Genomic DNA, 16182 nt, shown 5'->3' on the forward strand with positions numbered 1-16182 from the left:
GAGATTCCGTGCGTTCTTCGGATTCTTTCACAGTTCCATTCGAGGATCGGTTCCCTCTCCCGTGCTTGCATTGTGTAGACGGTGGCCGCACCTGCAGTTGGCTGCTGGGCCCCAAAGTGAGAGCGTACAACGTAGGCGGATCGAACGATTCGCTCCAAATTTCCGCTCTCATGATGATGACACTAATTTACGTGAGTAAAGTGGAACATTTCAACCATAGATTCCACCAATGCATGCCGCCGTGTATGGAGAGCCAGGAGATGAACAGGACCTGCTGGGTAAACCGCCAGAACTAGTGGGGGGTGAAGGCCAATTTACCCACTCACCCACTCACCCACCAACTCACCCACTCACCCACCAACTCACCCACCAACTCACCCAGTCACTCACCCAGTCACTCACCCACTAACCCATCAACTCACCCAGTCACTCATCCACTCATCCACCAACTTACCCAGTCACTCATCCACTCACCCACTCACTCACCTGCTCACTCAACCACGAACTCACCCAGTCACTCAGCCACTCACCCACTCAATCGCCCAACAACTCACCCAGTCACTCACCAGCCACCCACCCTGCTTGTGAGCGAGCGGGTGAGTGAGTGGGTATGTGTATGCGGGGGGGGGGTAGAGGACAATTTAAAGAGGTGAGTTTTTAAGACGCACTTAAAACAAACACTCGGACGACTCTTGATTGTCTTATTTGCAAGGGTCAAAGCGTTCGATAGTCTGGGAACTGCACGGTATGTTCAATACACATAGTTTGTCATCCTTCCGATTAGCACAGTTGGCTACGTACGGTGCAGAAGAAGTTCAACGTACACACGTACATAACAAGATATCGACGGTTCTCTTCCATCTCCCGGCGTGCCAAGTTAAACAATGGGCACATTTATTCAATTCCCCACCCACAGCCTCTGCACACCCAGCAGTGTAAACGGTTAACACCACAGCGAGCCGGTCGGCAGGTCGCGTGTGGCGGGGTAAAGTGTGGGAAAACTCTCCTTCCAAGACGTGCTGGCCAGCGTGGGGGACTAAGCCAAATGCCCTCCTCGAGTGAGAGGCTATCCAGAGCTCCCTCTAGTGGTTGCGAACGAGAAGTTGCAGGGCTGCACCTTTACCTGTGTAACTCTACACAGGAGACTCGTGATCTCCCAAAAGGAGTTTGATTTTTAAGACCGTTTTGTAATCACAGGGCGCATTGAAACTCTGACTTAGTACTATCGGGACCCTGTGTAGCCCGGCCACCTTTAAACATCACGCATTATTTTATGGCTTTATCGTGTATATATGTCTTTTTTTATACAATCTGCAATTGCAGATTGTGTAAAAATCCAAGTTTGACAAGACGGAACACGTGGATGAGAAACAATATACGCCAAATAGAGATATAGATATTGGCCGTTAAGAAAAAGCGAGCGGGCTTGGGAGGGTCGCTTAGAAGTAAAATGGTGGGCGATGGAGGGAGTTATCCCCGGGAGGTCACCCTCCGTGGAGATGGAGCGTGGAAAGCGACACTCGCCTGCAGCCGCTCAATGGATTGCACCATCGTGGGACCGCGTGTGGGAGAGGCATTTATCCAGCAGTGAATAGATTATGGCTGGTGATGATGATGATGTTGTGGTGTGAAAGTACCCCCCCCCCCCCCCCCCGGAGTCGGTGAACTTTTACAAGCCCGGTCATGAACACACACACAGCTTTCGGATTATAGGACGCACCATCAAATTTTGTTTAAAAACACAGGGGTTCAAAGCATTTCTTATTATCTGGAGAACGTTGTATCTGGTGTGCTTCGTGTCCCAGGACTCTTCTGGAAATTGCGATTTCCCCCCCCCCCCCGTATGGAAAGAGAGACCTCCCAGTTAAATAAGATTGAACTGAATTGCCGCGAAGTCGCGATCCAAATTTACTGCGAGTTAGGACACGGAATCCAGCGGAGGGGCAGCTCCACTGGGCGCCTCTCTCTCTCCCCCTCCGCCCGCCTCGGCACGTCGAGGTTTTTTTGCTTTTCATTTTGTTTTGTGGCGAGGAAGGTGCCACAAGTATCGCCCTAAAATGAAAGGGATAAAAATGGAAAAATGTTGACTTGTATTCCCGGAGAGGAGGAAATGAAAACAGATTTGCGGAGGGACGCACGCCGTCGGTTTGGCTCGCCGCGTCGCGAGATTGCGATCGCGGCCGTCCGCGTGGGGGGGGGGGGTGGGTGGAGCGACCGTATTGTCGTTACCATGGTCACCCGCGATGCGGCGATACGACGATGCATCGTGCGATACGGGATCCGCGGTGGAAGTTTTAAACGTTCTGAATAAATAGATTATTATTGGCGCGAAGACGAATATCGTAACGACGTCAGTCGAAGCGATTAACACGGCGGTCGTGGGCGGTGGTGGTGGTGTTGGTGGAGGCGGAGGCTGAGAGGCGACGGATAACGATGCAGGACGGGCGACGATGCTGCCGGCGACGTTAAGGCGACGCAGGTAGCGGCGTTAATAATAAAGTGACAATGTATTTGAAAAATGACGTTAAAGGTGGAGACGTACATCAGGGTGTTGCTGTATCGCCACATCACAACGACTTGGTGATACGTTGATTCATGGTCCACTCGTTCACTCCAATCGCTTGCTTTGCTGGTGGTCACTTCTCCCCCTTATCACTCTTCCGTCACTGGTGTTAGCATTCGTGCTGCTCCCATGAACTCCACTCACTGATGCTGAGAACTCGGTCTCCTAGACTCACTGGTTCGTCTCGTCCACGCTCTGTTCAGCCAGCACACTGCAGGTCACGACGACACACTCCTTCGCCCATCCACCCGCTCGCCAACCCCGCGCCGTGCCGCCTGCCTGCGTGACGCCCACCTCCGATTAGCACGATTGGCTACGTACGGTGCGAAAGAAGTTCAACGTACACGCACGTGTGCGGCACATGGCGTGACCTCATTCACACGATCGCCCAACCCCCGCTGGTCAAACCTCTTCCCTTTCCGCTTCTTCCCTCACAACGCTCATCTTTGGAGTTTACTCGCCTCATCTCATTTCCGAAGCTCTTACAATAACCTCGCTCGGCTCGAGAAACGCGTTAATCCCAAATCGATTCCGACTTCAAGAGTTCCGTTTGTTGCTGGCCGCTTTGTCGTGTTTTTTCGGGCGCTTGGGTTCGGCAACTAATGTTTGCGCACCTCCGATCAGCACGGTTGGTTTACGTACGGTGCGAAGGAAGTTCAACATACACACATACGCTCACCCACCCACTCACTCACCCACCCGCGGTTGGCTACGTACGGTGCGAAAGAAGTTCGGCGTACGTACACGCACCTAAAAGAGAGGATGACGCAGCGGGTCACCGTGGTTGCCAGCGCCGGGGTGGCGGGGGCTCCGCGCGCGTGCCGAAGCGAAGGTCGCTCCGTTTCAGCCGCGATTGACGGCGAGGGGCGAGCGTGCGCAGGGCGCAGCAGGGAGGCTCCCGCCGGAAGGCGTGGTCGGCGCCGCCAACCGGCGCTGCCGCTCATCGTGCCCCGTTGACGTGAGTCGCCGTGGCAGCAGACGCACGCGCGCACACGCGTGTGTGTGGTCGGCGGGGAGCGCTACGAACCCGGCGGCCTGCGTTCGATTCCCGCTCACGGGCCAGCACCGGTGACGGTTATCTGAACCGGTCATGGGCCTCCTCCCATTGGTCGACTCAGCCTCAAATGAGTACCCGGTGCAGCGTTGTAAACATCGCCACTGGGGAGACAAAGGCGGTCGGGCGTGGTGCTGGCCACCCACCCCCTCGTGTACCGTGCCGGCCTTCATAAGTGCTCGCTGACTGCACTAACAGCCCTGAAAGTCTGTTTATATCGGCGTACGGGCACACGAGCAGATATACGTGTATGTGCAGGCAGGCCGAAAGGTCGACAGGTAGACGCAGGCAGACTGTTGAGACAGACAGGCAGACACACATGTATACACAGGTAGGCAGTCGCACAGGCAGACAGGCAGGCAGGCAGGCTGCTGGATGAATGAATGTCTCCCCAAGCCGCCACCATCTGTCACGGTCTTGCGATGCGGCAATCCATCTCACTCCTGCACGTGAGCCGATTGGATCGCTCCATCTCTCCGATAGACATTCTCTCGGGCGTGTGTCCCCCCCCTCCTTCGGCTGCGACTCTGGCGTTAGCCTCGAACACCGGCCATCCTTCTGGCAACGTTTCCTGCCCTCCCAAGCCCCACCGATTTATCCTTAAGCCGCGATGGTGTCTCCAACTTGGGTTCCGCCCTCCCATCCACGTCTTCCCCTTTTCTCTCGGCGTAACTCGCGAGCGTTACACCTCCGTTTAGCACGGTTGGCTACGCACGGTGCGAAATAATTTTCACGTACATGCATACATCTCTCCGTGCTTATTTGAGCAAATATTTCAGCTCGGGTTCCAACCTCTTTTGTTGGGTGTCCGTGTATCGGACCCATACACACGTCACAGCCGGTCACGTCCGCCGATTAAAACTTTTTCGTCTTTAGGCGCAATTAATAATGGATGAAGATCAGAGCTCATTAATTCCATGTGTCCCCACTCAATTCCCAACGCCGCTTAATCACAGTTCTCCATATATATATTCCCAGGCGCTTGGATAAACCCTAATTCCTCAAACTCCTGTAAATGAGGCCGGGGATGCGTCCCCATCTGCAAACAAGATCTGCTCTGTTTGCTCGTTGCACATTCACACGCGAATTACAAATGAGGTTTAGGAGCGACGAGAAGCCGCCTCCCCGACCCTCTCATCCCCGATACCGACCACACCACTGAGAGTTTTGTCCTGCCTTGACCCACAGGCGCTGAGTCGCGCGAACAGTCAAACGAGGCGGTCGGTCGGCGTGGCCTCGTCCAACGTACGGGGGTTTGAACCCGCGCCTCCTGTTTGTGCTTGTCGCGGTCGGGTAGCGAACGCTTGAAGTTCGTCGGCTGGGAGAGCGGCCTTCGGGGCGCACACATCGCCGCCTAACGTGAATTATTAAAGCGCCGCAATAACTCCTGGAGGGGGGGGGGGGGTGGTGGGGGGCATAATTGCTTGCTCCTGTCCAAAATTGCAAAGCGTGAGTATAAAGCGAATGCAGTGAGAAGTCGGTCCAGGAGACTCCAAAATATATGAAGGCAATGAAAGCGTATTTTTTCTTTATCCGAGTTGAGTGGCTGTCATGTTTCTTTCTTTTTTGTCAAGAATTGTCAGCCACAGTTGATGTCTTCAAAGAAGCATTCAACATTCAAAGCAGCTCTATTTAATGCTTTGCTTCACGCACACACACGGACGGACGAACGGACGAATGAGTGATAACATTTCAGCAGGACGTGCCGCAAAGCAAAAAAACATTTATTCCAAGATGAAATCTGCACATTCACGGACGCAAAAACGCACGCGCGCAAACGCGCACGCACGAACACGGGCTCACGAACACACGCTCAAACACACACGCTCAAACACACTCGCTCAAGCACACCCGCTCCAACACACCCGCACAAACACACGCGGTCAAGCACACTCAGTCAAATACACCCGTACAAACACACCCGCACAAACACACCCGCTCAAACACACCCGCTCGAACACGCCCGCACAAACACACCCGCACAAACACACGCGGTCAAGCACACTCAGCCAAATACACCCGTACAAACACACGCGCTCAAACACACGCGCACAAACATGCGGTCAAGCACACGCGGTCAAACACACCCGCACACACACACCCGCACAAAAACAGGCGCACAAACACAACCGCACAAACAAATGCAAACACGTGCAACAGGGGCCACTAACTTGAGCCATGGGCAAGGCGGGGGTGGGGGGTGGAGAGGTGTTGGGGGGACAGGGGGTGGGGGAGACTGGGGGGGACAGGACAGCTCTTTGTGCCCAGGGCGCCGTGACCCCCCCCCCCCCAAGTCATGATCCGACCAAACAGACCACCCCTTCGTCGCGAGACAAATCCTACCACCACCACCGTCGCAACTCTGCCATCTGCCCTGCCACCTTGTTCCGTCGGCATTTGATTGCAGAGCAGGCGTGTGTGTTGCCGCGTATGGAGAGGTGTGCCGCACCTTCGCCTCGCCTCGTTTGTGCCGTCCGGTGCGCCCGTTTTAGCTCTCGGGATAGCGCGCCATATCTGCAGCGGCACGGCGCTTAATCTCGAGTGTGCTTTGCATCGCCCACGGTGAATTTCTGTCTCTCTCTCGATCTCCTACTCCTCTCCCTTGTCTCTCTCTCTCACACACACACACAAGTGCGGTTGGCCAGAATTCACCAAAAGGCTGTTTGACGCCGCTGCAAGCCTTCCCGCATTCGCCCCGTGAATTATGAATTACAAACGTCCAATTTGCGATTATTTCCCCTTGCTCCGTGACGCGTCTCCGTGTGTTGTACCTGGAGGGGATGGCTCTTAACTCGGCGGGGGGGGGGGGGGGTGGTGGTGGCGGGCGGGCGGGCGGCCTGCGTCTGCGTCCGATTGTGCAGTTACAAGCGTAACTTAGACCCTCGCCACCGAACAGCACGTCGCGAAATTCCCCCGTAAGCTTCCGAGAATTGATTCCAGAATTCCGGAGATTGCTGATTCACCCGTGACGATACACATCAGGCATGCAGGATTGGGGAGGTATGGATACCCCGACAGATATTGGAGTGGGCTTTGCGACCAATATTAAGGGGAGACCTCAGATTGTATGGCGGGATACTTTCAGGGCACGAGTGAAAATTATCTGAAACGGTCTTGGGCCTCCCATAGGTCGACTCGGCCTCAAATGAGCTCCTGGTGAGCTGTGTAAATATCGCAATTCGGGAGACAAAGGCGGCCGGGCGTGGTGCTGGCCGCACACCTCCTCGTGCGCTGTGTCCAGCCTTCGTTGGTGTTAGCTAACAGCATTTGACCTCACAGTCTGTTACAGGCAATACGGGGGTGGGGGGTCTTCGTCTTTGCTGTGCAGTAGCTGTGGCGGTATCTGGCTGGCGGAAATTGGACCACATTGGCAATTAGGCATGATGGTGGTGGTGGCATGGAACAGCTTCAGTCATGACGATCTTGATCTTGTCCCTTGGAAAACATCTCCTACGACAAGCGAGACACTCGGAAGGTTTGAGTGTGATTGCTCATGATGATGCTTTTAACTCATTTCGCTGTTGCCTTATTCTCCAGATTATAAGGCACTCTCGAAAGTTTGACGCACCCCATTCCCATGCCCGGTGACGGTGAATTTATACAAATCTGTTGGAGACGCACCTCCAACTTTTTCATGAAAATGCATGGGGGCGGCGGAGGGTGGGGGGAATGCGTGATCGTCCAGAGAATACGGTGGTTTGTATCTGCAGCCGAGTATTTTGTTGTGGTTATGTGTTGCTTGTTTTACACGTGCTTGTTTTACACGTGACTTGCACCGTGACCCGCTCACCGTGGTGGTCCCTTCGGAGCTCCCTGTAAAAAGTCGCTTGCGTTCGTATTGAAAATCGTGGCTCAGAGCCGGCTGTCTGCCGAGAGCCGGCTCAATGGCTCTGAACACGGTCCCCAAGCCATGTTCAGCATTTCCATGAATCTGAGCCCGAAGCTGAGCCAGGCCGAGCCTTTGAGCCCGCTCCCTGTGCCTATGAAGGCAAGTGAATCGCTCAAGCCTGAGCCGAGCCCCGCTGTCTTGTACGAGCCTGCGGGTCCCTTTGTGAGCCTGCGGGTCTCCAATGTAAATCGGTGAGAAAATATTCGCTCCAGGAGTCTGAGCTGAGCCGCTGCTAAAAATATGAGCCCTGTGTTAATTATATAATAATACTACGACTAATTACGATTTACCTATTCATCCAAGAGAGACACACTTAGTGTTTTTTCGTAGGTGTTTTGCAGTGGGTTTTTTTTGTCCAGCCAACTAATGAGTACTTACATAAGTGGAAGGAAACCGGAGCACTCGGAAAAAAAAACACACACACACGCGCCCGAGGGGGCAACGCTCGATCCCCCGTACAGATGGAAAAAACAGATGGCGATTAGTCCACACTGCGCTGTACTGGCCTTTTCCTGGGGAGCCAGGGGTATGGCTTGCTCCTCGACCTCGACGCCCACGGGAAAGTGGATTGTCACAACAACATCTATGTGTGTGTGTGTGCGTCAATCCACCAACTCTCGCTGCTGCTGCCGCCGCCGCCGCCAATGCCGCCGCCTAGCTCAACGCGTTGTCCCAATGCATTCCCACCTGGCTGGCCAATAAATAGGAACGATCGATCAAGCTGCCCTTGTTCCACCACAGCTGCCAAATTTGCGGTCTGTGAATTGGGCTCCGAAGCGGCGTCTCTGTGCTTGCGAGTATTGAATTACGCAAAGCTCCGGCCGACTTAGAATTTTGTGTTTTTTTTGGGAGGGTTTTCATTTTTCCAGATAATTCTTGCTGCCCCGGGCAGAGCTGTTAACTCCCTCGCCTGGTATGCGGGAGGTCGTGGGTTTGATCCCGACCCTGATGCCTGCTGTATTCTCTCTCCACATGGTCACGTGGCTTTTTCTCTGAGTCCTCCTGTTACTCCCTGCACGTTTAGAATAAACATCACGTGTTTAGTGCATTTGGCTACTGCTATATATTTTCAAATGATGATAAGCCACTTGGTTGAGCTATCATTTATGATAGTCAGGTCTCTTCGGAAAAAGAGCTATGTAGCTCAATGGGCCTTACCTGGTAAAATAAAACATACTTTAGTTTAAGTGTGTGTGATGGAGGTGCCGGGGGGGGGGGCTATTACTCCTCCGTATGTGCCTTCTGGCACATGCCCGTCCAGCCCCGGTGTAAACCCCCCAATAATTTTAGCCCAGCCGAGACGTCACAACGGTGTGAGTGGTAAGGCAATTACTTTTTTAAATAGACAGACCCATTAATACTCGCATCTATTTTCACAGCTGAATGGTGTTGTTCCTCTTCATTGTGTATAAGGCTGCATGAATGGCGGTGCATTAGTCTACGTCCAGAGTAAGTGGGATGTGCAGTGGATGGCTTCGATGCTTCCGTGTAATTTTTGGAGTTCCCAGTGACTCGCACGGCTTGCGCAGAGACCCACAGACTCGGTTCACTACTATGTGGTCTCACCAAGTGACTTACAGGTTCATGTAGAGTCCCATGGACTCGGGCAGAGGCCCACAGACTCACTGCTGTGTGGTCGACGGTCCGGTCGGTGTCTCTGCGATTGCACGCCACGCTCTCCGTGAACTTCCGCGTGTGAAGGTCACAGTGGGTGGATCTGCCGTGATTGGCACAGTTGGATTTGAACGTGGCTCATTATGCTTTCGAGGTGTACATTAAATCCCGTCGCTTCTCGAGTGCGCGATCGGCTAAATGAAAAGCTCTCGTTTGGCCGTTGGGTTTGTTTTTGTTTACTTTCGTTGTCCGGCGAAGGCCCCGGCGCGGGATTTAATCTCGCGCGCGCTCGGGGTAGGCGCTCCCTACACCGTGGGGCGGCGACGCGACGTGACTTTCGGTAATTGACGCAATTAGCGGGCGGCGGCGTGGCCTCGCCGTGGTCGTAGATTTTGCCGTGGTCGGTTTTCACGTCGGTGCCGTTGAGACGCTCCACCGGGGCTGAGAGAGGGGGGGGGGGGGGAGGTATATAACGCCACCGCCGCAGCTCCTTTCCTCGGTGTGGTGCTAACGACCGCGGTGATGACGGCTCCCGCCACGGGTGTATTGCAAACACACGATTAGGAGTATCGATACGCGCTGCGAAGCTAACTCACGGGACACTCCCTGCGGTACGTGTGTATGAATGTTGAACTTAAGCCAACCGTGCTAATCTGAGGTGATGGGGTGGGGGGGGGGAACGACAACAAACTAAACGACAAAAAGCAGTTCTAAAGAAATTAGTTTGTCAATTTAGACGATGATTTCAAAGTGTCGCAGCTCCCAGTGGCTTCCGAACATCGGAAAGAAGAGCGTTCCAGACGGCCGCGGAAGCGCACCTGAAAGCGAGCGATGCGGTTGCAGGGTTTTTCCACTTAATCGACGAATGATACCGCAAGTCGTTTGGTTGTGAACACCGATTGGTTTTTGGGACTTGTAAAATTGGGTGATGGAACCAGGCAATTTCTTAATTATTTTACTGCCCGGAATCAAACCGGTGCAGCGCGATTGATTCTCGTAGCCGAAAAATAGATTCTCATTGTCATGGGCAACGTGGATCCACAAGCTGAAACGTGTGTGTGTGTGTGCAAAACGTGTGTGTGTGTGTGTGCAAAACGTGTGTGTGTGTGTGTGCAAAACGTGTGTGTGTGTGTGCAAAACGTGTGTGTGTGTGTGCAAAACGTGTGTGTGTGTGTGAAAAACGTGTGTGTGTGTAAAACGTGTGTGCAAAACGTGTGTGTGTGTGCAAAACGTGTGTGTTTGTGTGCAAATCGTGCGTGTGTGTGTGTGCAAAACGTGCGTGTTTGTGTGTGCAAAACGTGTGTGTGTGTGTGTGTGCAAAACGTGTGTGTGTGTGTGCAAAACGTGTGTGTGTGTGTGTGTGCAAAACGTGTGTGTGTGCAAAACGTGTGTGTGTGTGTGCAAAACGTGTGTGTGCAAAACGTGTGTGTGTGTGTGTGTAAAACGTGTGTGTGTTTGTGCGCAAAACGTGTGTGTGTGTGCAAAACGTGTGTGTGTGCAAAACGTGTGTGTGTGTGTGCAAAAGATGCAACGGAGAGATTTGCACGCCTCGAATTGGATTGGGCCAGAGACGAGACACCGCGCGAGCGGAGCGATGAGTTCCGCTCGTGCTCGCTCAGGTGCTGCCCGCAGGATCGCGGGAGCTGGCGACGACGTCTTCATCCAGCAGTGTGGATGACTCACGGTTGACGATGACGACATTTGATGATTTGTCCTTTGGGCACGTGGACACTGCGATGCCGGCAAAGCGCGGCGTGTTGACGCGCGGTTGCCTGGCGCGTGAGCATTGCCGTAGGACCGGAGGAGCGAGGTTTTGGTGTAATGACAGATGACGGCAGTGCGGGGTGCTTTGCCCCCCCCCCCTCCCTCATCGCTCTGTAGGGATGCGAATCGCAGATGTCATTTGCCCTGGGACGCGGATCGTTCTGGAGCAAGGGGATCGCATCCCGTAATGGCCGAGCAGCTGAGCTCCCTGCTCGCCCCCCTCCCCCCCCCCCGATCGTTAGAGGGGAGATGCAACCCGGACATTAAACGGCTCTGCATCCGATCGTAGCAGTCAGTTGCACGCGACTGAGCTTGCTTATTGTAGTAATAACAACTGCTGATTTAGCGTCTTTCATCGTACAATCTCGTGGCGCTTTACATCGGTGACAGTGGGTGGGGGTTGGGTCAGAGGTGGCGAAGGTAAAATAGGAATTGGCAATCTCAAGGTGAAATGTTTTTAAGGTGGAAGGTCTTGAAGGTCCCAACCGAAGCACATGGCAAGCCTCACCTGTAGAGTCAGTGACAGTGTTTGAAGGCGCTCTCTTGCACTACCACAGAGCGGTAGTCACACCTCGTGGCAAGCCTCACCTGTAGAGTCAGTGACAGTGTTTGAAGGCGCTCTCCTGCACTACCACAGAGCGGTAGTCACACCTCGTGGCAAGCCTCACCTGTAGAGTCAGTGACAGTGTTTGAAGGCGCTCTCTTGCACTACCACAGAGTGGTAGTCACACCTCGTGGCAAGCCTCACCTGTAGAGTCAGTGACAGTGTTTGAAGGCGCTCTCTTGCACTACCACAGAGCGGTAGTCACACCTCGTGGCAAGCCTCACCTGTAGAGTCAGTGACAGTGTTTGAAGGCGCTCTCTTGCACTACCACAGAGTGGTAGTCACACCTCGTGGCAAGCCTCACCTGTAGAGTCAGTGACAGTGTTTGAAGGCGCTCTCTTGCACTACCACAGAGCGGTAGTCACACCTCGTGGCAAGCCTCACCTGTAGAGTCAGTGACAGTGTTTGAAGGCGCTCTCTTGCACTACCACAGAGTGGTAGTCACACCTCGTGGCAAGCCTCACCTGTAGAGTCAGTGCCACTGTTTGAAGGCTCTCTCTTGCACTACCACAGTGCGGTAGTCACACCTCGTGGCAAGCCTCACCTGTAGAGTCAGTGACAGTGTTTGAAGGCGCTCTCTTGCACTACCACAGAGCGGTAGTCACACCTCGTGGCAAGCCTCACCTGTAGAGTCAGTGACAGTGTTTGAAGGCGCTCTCTTGCACTACCACAGAGCGGTAGTCACACCTCGTGGCAAGCCTCACCTGTAGAGTCAGTGACAGTGTTTGAAGGCGCTCTCTTGCACTACCACAGAGCGGTAGTCACACCTCGTGGCAAGCCTCACCTGTAGAGTCAGTGACAGTGTTTGAAGGCGCTCTCTTGCACTACCACAGAGCGGTAGTCACACCTCGTGGCAAGCCTCACCTGTAGAGTCAGTGACAGTGTTTGAAGGCGCTCTCTTGCACTAACACAGAGCAGCATCACCTTCGATTAGCACGGTTAGCCACATATCACGCGAAAGAAGTTCGGCATGCAATACATACATGATGCAGTACGTGACCAACGGTCCGGTGGACAGGGCGCGTCGTTTAAAACCAGATCATTCGTACATTTGGTGTTCGCACTGTCGCTATTATGGCGCGAGGGTATCGCGGCGAATGCGCTCTGTTTTGCGGCCGCAGTCTGCGTCCGCGTCGCAGCAGAAAGGCGACGAAATCAATTCTTGCGGCTTTTCCATTTCTAAAACTCGGCAAATGTGGACCGCGACGCCCGGCGCAAGCGGCCCCAGTCGCCTTCAAATACCGTCAGAATCCGCCGTGAAGCGGGACGGCACGTAGCATTTCACGGCAAAACTCAACCTCCGTATTAACTAGGGCGGCCGCGGGGGATTGAACCGCGAACCCCCCCCAACCTCTGCTGCCACCCGGCCCGCATCACCGCCCCCATCGATTCGGTGCGCTCGCTCGCACGGGCATCCGGCCCGTCTGACCCGTCCGAGCGTCCGTCTGCCGGCTCGGACGAACGTCCGCGTGCACCCCCTGGGCTTAATTTGCGTCGGCGCAGTCTCCACCGCGATCGGTCTTGGTGGGAGTGAGGGTGGGGGGGGATGAGGGGTCAGGCCTGCCAGAGGGGGTCGGCTCGCCAGGACCGCGCGGCCAGAGGAGCTGTCACCCCGGGACGATGACCGAGCGCCGCCACCGCCGTCGTCGTTTATTTTCATGAGTAACGGTTGTTGCACGTGTGTGTTGTTGTTGTTGTCACCCTGGGGACCGGTGGGGGTTGACGATCGATGTTCGGTCGCCGCTTTGATGGCAAAAGTTCCCGGTTTTGATCTTCCACAACGCTCCGTGGTCCACCATAAACCGCGTCCGCGCAAACCGCGGCAGATGCGGTTACCTGGAGCCCAAACGGAAAATGAAAACTCTCCAGTTGGCTCTCGTGAGCGATTTCACCGCCGTGGCGGGCGAAATGCAAATTCGCCGTTGCCGCCGCCTTGAAGCCACGGGAAGTTTTGCCGGGCGCTGGGTGGGCAAAGCGAGTGCTGGTTTTCCCGCAACGGAATGGCCACACTTTCGGCTCTTGGGAGCTCCGTGTGGTCTTGCACGAGGCTGACAAGCGGCATCCGTGCAATGGGCGTGGAGGGGGAGTCGTGCGTCACCCACCGCTTTGCGAGCAGGGCACCCTTTGGGGCGCCACGGTGGCTAGGAGATGTTGACTACCTCGCCTGGTATGCAGGAGGGCGTGGGTTCGATGCAAATCCTGACGCCTGCTGTCTATTTGGAGTTTGCGTGTCTCTCTCCCCGTGCTCGCGTGAAGTTTTCTCTGGGTCCACCGGCTTTTCCCTCCACATTTAGAATCTACATCGCGCGTTTAGAGCACCTGGCTGCTATACATTTTCACATGATGATAAGCCACTCTGTTGAGCTATCATTTGTGGCCTGGTCGCTTCTGAAAAGAGCCATATAGCTCAGTGGAAGGGGCCTTACCTGGTAAAGATAAAAATAGTTTAAAAATACAAATTGGATACCTGATTACTGCAGGGGGGGGGGCTGCTTGGGGGGGGGCTGCTAGGGGGGTGGAATTTGAGCAAAAACTTTGGGGAGAGGAGCGTTTTGACAACACAGGGGAATTTACCTGGTTGTATCAAATAATCCGGAAGACATTTGGCAGACTTATTTTGCAACCCCGGTAAGGATGAAGACAGCCCAACGCCGTTCCCCCAGCTGTCCGGATCGCGAAGCGAGGGGCGGACGAGCGAGCGAGCCGCGAGAGCCGCAAAGTACCGAGGGGACTGGGGGACATTTTGTGGCGACGGTGGTGACCTCCGCACGCTGGAGATGAGTTGCCTGCAGACCCGTGTCAATTGGCTCGCCCTCGGGCATGGCGCGGTTACGCCGTGACTATAGCGTAGCATTAGTCGCCTTAACGTGTCTTGTGTGTGTGTGTGCCTGTGCGTGCGCATCTGCGGACACGCTTTTATCAGCGTATCGGCATAGCTGGGTATCTAAATGCATTTGTATCCACATTACCTGATTTTGCACGCCCGTCTGCCTGTTTGTGGTGCTGTTCGTATGGGGAGCGGCAGTGTCGTGGTTAGTGCCGCTGCGCTACGAACCCGGTCACCCGAGTTCGATTCCCGCTCACGGCCAACACCAGTGATGATTGTCTGAACCGGTCCTGGGCCTCCCTAGGGTCGACTCGGCACCTACGAAGGCCGTGCCGGCCTTCGTAGGGCCTTCGTAGGTGCTAACGGCACTCGCCCCAACGGTCTGTTCATGTGCGTGTACGTACCGTGTGCCATGCCGGACCTTGATAGGTGCTCGCGTGACGGCACTCGCCCCAAAGGTCCGTTGAGGCTATTCACGGGAACTTTTGTCTTCGTGTGCCGCGTGGCGCTCGCGCGCGTAGGCATGCCGCGGCTAGGCCCCGAGCTGGGCCGCGGGCAGTACGGCGTGGTGTACGCCTGCCACGAGCCATGGGGCGGCCACGCGCACTGCGCCCTCAAGTCGGTCATCCCGCCCGACGACAAGCACTGGAACGACCTGGCGCTCGAGTTCCACTACACGCGGTGAGATTCGCCAGCCCGGCGCCCCTTGGCCGACCGCTCTGTCCGCCCGCTCGCTCGCTCGCCGTTCCGCTCGTCCGCTTGCCGGCTTGCTCGCCCGGCCACTCGTCTGCTCGTCCGCCTACCCTCCGGCTCGTGTCCTCGCTCGTCCACTGGCCCACCAATCCTAGCTCATTCTCCTCTGCGCCCCCCATAGTCTAGGGTTTGTCTTCCCCCAGCCATCTGTTCTGTCGACTCCCTGTTCCTTTTCAGGTCCAGGCTCAAGATCTTTATCGCCCCTTCTGCCTGTGACCGACTGACTCTACCTGTCTCTGACCAACGTGCCCACCGTTGCGCCACAAGTGTCTTGAGATGATCTCCCATCAGCCGCACCTCTGATTATATAGCACGGTTGGCTACGTCACGTATGCACGTACGTGACGGTACCAATTAACCGCTGTACACACATCCGCGTCGCCACCGTTATTCCACCGATTGATCAAAACATTTCCGCGGTAGGTGTACGACTCCTGCGACTCCCCGCAGGAGTCGTACACCTACCGCGGAAATGTTTTGATGAAATGCCCCGCTCGATCCCTCGAACGCGTGGCATTTGATTAACATCCCCGGTTGCGTGCTTGACGTGCTTCTCAAGAACGCCGCATCAATCTCATCCCGCCGTCAGCGATCGATCGTCCGCGCGTCACGCCTCGCTCCCATGTGGGCAAGCCGCAACGCGGGCCCACTTGACCAGTACCCGCCCTTGACCGTCGTTATGGCAACATTGCGGTAATTCTGCGCCGTACCTAATGTGCATTCAATGGTCGAGCGGTCTGATTGATATGTGCCCGCGTCTGAGTATGCATGTGCGTGCGTGTACATCCTTTCAGGGATGAGGATTTGTATTTATAGGTCCTTTAAACTTTAAACTCGGAGCCTCTTACGTCACATCCCATCTCGGTGTCCGTGGCCCAAGGGTGACGCATTCGCCGCCTGTTAAGGTGTTCACCATTTTAATCCAGGCGGGTCGCCCTGGTTAATGCTGCGCGGGTGTGTCGACCATGAATACTCGCACGTCTGCTTCACAGTGAACTTTCATGGTCCTCTGACGTCATTCGAAATGAGTAGGCCATTGTGAGGCCTGGCCACGCCACCCCCCCCCTTCGTGTGCCGTGTCGACCCTGATAGGCTACTCGCGGGATCTTTATCT

The 16182-nt window shown here is 55.0% G+C and overlaps 1 protein-coding gene across 4 annotated transcripts in view; it reads left to right on the forward strand.

Moving 5' to 3' along the window:
- The window catches only part of DSTYK (dual serine/threonine and tyrosine protein kinase), a 72535-nt gene that overhangs the window by 41660 nt on the left and 14693 nt on the right, over window positions 1-16182 (forward strand). For all 4 annotated transcript variants that reach the window (XM_032972447.2, XM_032972448.2, XM_032972445.2 and 1 more), the window contains exon 9: window positions 14837-14996. In XM_032972447.2, the coding sequence (XP_032828338.2) occupies window positions 14837-14996 (160 nt within the window). The remainder of the gene's footprint in view (window positions 1-14836; window positions 14997-16182) is intronic.

Source organism: Petromyzon marinus, chromosome 48 (assembly GCF_048934315.1).
Source record: "Petromyzon marinus isolate PM22_M1 ecotype Great Lakes invasive population chromosome 48, UKy_Petmar_22M1.pri1.0, whole genome shotgun sequence".
Taxonomy (NCBI): domain Eukaryota; kingdom Metazoa; phylum Chordata; class Hyperoartia; order Petromyzontiformes; family Petromyzontidae; genus Petromyzon; species Petromyzon marinus.